Raw genomic sequence first — 2,801 nt, 5'->3', positions numbered from 1 at the left:
CCATTAACATGCCGCCGAACGACAGGCCATGTGTTGATGGTCACTGGAGCTGGGTGAAGGGCTGCTGGTGCATACTATTCTATTTTTATTCATGTTTGAATTTTTCCATAAAAAACAAGTTGTTGGGTTTTTTTTAATGTTGTTAATTACCATGAGCCTATAGAAGGAGAGAAATTCTACAGTGTCCCCAGAACACACTTTGGGAGATTTCAAGTCATTTAAGGTCAATGCTGGAGACACACCTCAGTGTATGTTGTCAAGATGCAGCCACCTCAGGGCTGGCCCATGGCTCACTTGGGAGACCGTGGTGCTGACAACACCAAGTCAAGGTTTAAGATCCCCTTACCAGTCATCTTTAAAAAAAAAAAAAAAAGATGCAACCACCTCAACATTCAGATCATTGGCAAATTTCTGTACATCAAATCAAGGGTTTCCTGAGCTCCGGGGCTGTAGCTCCCGGTTTTCTCCTCCTGATAAAGTGCGAGCTATGCCCTGCTTCCCCTGGCACAATCTCAGTCAGGCTCTGTCCTTTATCCTACAGAGGGAAAATCCTACACTCACAGCTGAGGTCATGCGGCCCAAGGCTTCAGAATGGAGACACACATACCCTCATGGCCCACATGATCCCGAAGACCCTAACCAAGGCCTTCTTCAGTCTAACTCCTTGCTTTCGTAGGTCTTCTGCTTCTCCTAACAGATGGATGCTTCCCTGAGTACCATTGCCATGAGGTTCTCTCACCCACAGATGGATCCATAAAACCAGGGAGCTGGGGATTGATTCTCATGGGGCAAGATGGCAGTGCTAAAGATGGGGATCACAACCAAACTGGGCCACACAGTCTGAAAATAACACTTTATGTAAAGACGTCCTTTACGGTGGTGTAGCTCACATCGTGAACCTCCCTGCCGCCTCGCCCCCAGGAAAACATGAGTAGAGTCGGGTGAGAACCCCATAAGGGACAGCCTGGAATCCAACTGGTGATGAGGTCTAAGGGCGATGGAGGATGTGGAAAGGTCAGGCTGGGGTGGGGGCAGAATGGCGCCCAGTCATCCAAACTGGCCTAGAGTCAACGTGCTGAACTCCTGGCTCCATCGAAGGACAAGGTCCTCACTTTTGCTTGAGCTCAACACGTTGTAAGTCTCATTCTCCTGACATCTCATGCGGGACACCTACATGGGATTCAGAGCATATAGTTTGTGTCACAGAGCCAGGTGCCAGGAATGTGGAGGTGGGGAGGTGTCAGAAACCCCACAAGAACTAGAGGTGGGCAGGCATGGGCACAGGGCAGGAGACCGAGGAGGAGACGGAGGAGACACCAAGTAGCCCAACCCCCTCCTTTCAGAAATGAGGCGTTCAAGGCTCAGAGGGGAAGTGACTTATCCCAGGCTACTTGGTGAGTAAGAACAGGAGGTGAGAGTGAGACCCCCACATCCAACTCCCAGCCCGGCTGAGGTTCTTCCTGTGGCCCTCAGGGCCCTCACCTCTTATTTCTCTGCAGCATCCCCCTGCCCCCCAAGCCCAGTCCCGCCTGGGAGGGCCTCGCTTACTCCAGGCCTGGAGGAGTGGAGAAGAGTGCTCTGGTGGAGGCCTCTGCCCCAGAAGTGCCAGGACGGGGCTGCCCTCCACACCCCTGCTGCTTGCAGAGGGGCTCGGTATGGACCAGCCTGTGGTACTGATTGAGGGGACTGGAGGGAGCAGGGGCATGGGGGACGCTCACCTTCCGATTCCGGTTTCTCATCAGACACTGTTGGCTTTTGAAGGAACAGTAGTTCGGGTACTGGACGTAGTCTGTGTCACAAATCTAAGTCAAGAGCCAGGGAGAGGGAGGGAACGGAGGTCAGAAGCCTCACAAGACACCAGTCCTCCAGGGAGTACCCCAAGGGCAGAACCAGGAGCATGGGGTGGCCCTCGAGAACCAGACCTTCCGCACCTGGGGTGCTCCATCACTGTGCTTCCTGAGGAATGGGCCTCTTTGTCCCCTCAGCCTTCCCCTCCCACCCTCAGTTGCAGGTTGCTGGGGAGAAGACAGGAGGCTGGGATAGTAAGAAGAGGCTGTCATCCCACTGGTCAGCTTGCTGGGAATGTAGCTGAGGAATGGGGAATGCAGAGGGGGGTGGTTATGGATCCAGAACAAGGGAAGGGGACCCAATTGGTGGCACAATATCAGGGATCCTTATGGTGTTGGTAAGTGAGGGAGGTGTTGGTAAGTGAGGGAGAGGGTAGAATAATCTCTAATGCGTGACAGCGGGTGAATCACTTCCCTTTTTGGCCCTTGCGTCCCCATCTATAAATCCAAGGGTGTGGCTGACATGACCTCTGAGACCCCTTCCAGATCTAGGGATCGAGGGACAAGAGCTGGACTCAGATACCAGCCCTTTCTTAAGCTGTCTCTACTTTTCCTTGCCTTGGTTTTTCCAGCTAAACTACAGAAGAGAGGGACCTGGCTCTCCGCAAAAACAGGTCATAGCACACGGGAGGTACCTTTGGGAAGAGGGGGAGCCAAGTTGATTTCGTTGAGCAGGGAAAGCACTAGAAGAGCTGAGGAAGGAGGCTGACAGACTGAGGAAGGAACGTACTCGGTCACAAGGCTGGGCAGCACCTCACGCATCACCTAGTCTTTTATTGCAGAGATGAGTATCACTTTGGCTCAGATAGGGAAGTGGCTTGACCACAGCCAGTCAGCAAGTAACTGGTAGAGCTAGGGCCAGAGCTGTTTCCTGCCTCCAAGTTCTGTGCTTTCCTGCCCCTCTGGGTTCCTACTCCTTTGCCAAATATAATTCTGCTCTACTGGGGCCGGGGG

The 2,801-nt window shown here is 53.0% G+C and overlaps 1 protein-coding gene across 1 annotated transcript in view; it reads right to left on the bottom strand.

The window, feature by feature from the left end:
- Nucleotides 1-836: 836 nt before the first annotated feature.
- Nucleotides 837-2,801, bottom strand: part of ACRBP (acrosin binding protein) — an 8,613-nt gene continuing 6,648 nt past the window's right edge. The window contains exons 9-10 of the mRNA XM_008584837.1: nucleotides 1,719-1,802; nucleotides 837-1,170 (exon numbers count right to left, since the gene is read on the bottom strand). Coding sequence (XP_008583059.1) covers nucleotides 1,048-1,170; nucleotides 1,719-1,802 — 207 coding nt within the window. The 3' untranslated portion in view covers nucleotides 837-1,047. The remainder of the gene's footprint in view (nucleotides 1,171-1,718; nucleotides 1,803-2,801) is intronic.

This window comes from Galeopterus variegatus, unplaced genomic scaffold, assembly GCF_000696425.1.
Source record: "Galeopterus variegatus unplaced genomic scaffold, G_variegatus-3.0.2 Scaffold3382, whole genome shotgun sequence".
Taxonomy (NCBI): Eukaryota; Metazoa; Chordata; class Mammalia; order Dermoptera; family Cynocephalidae; genus Galeopterus; species Galeopterus variegatus.
This window is presented reverse-complemented; position numbering and strand designations above follow the sequence as displayed.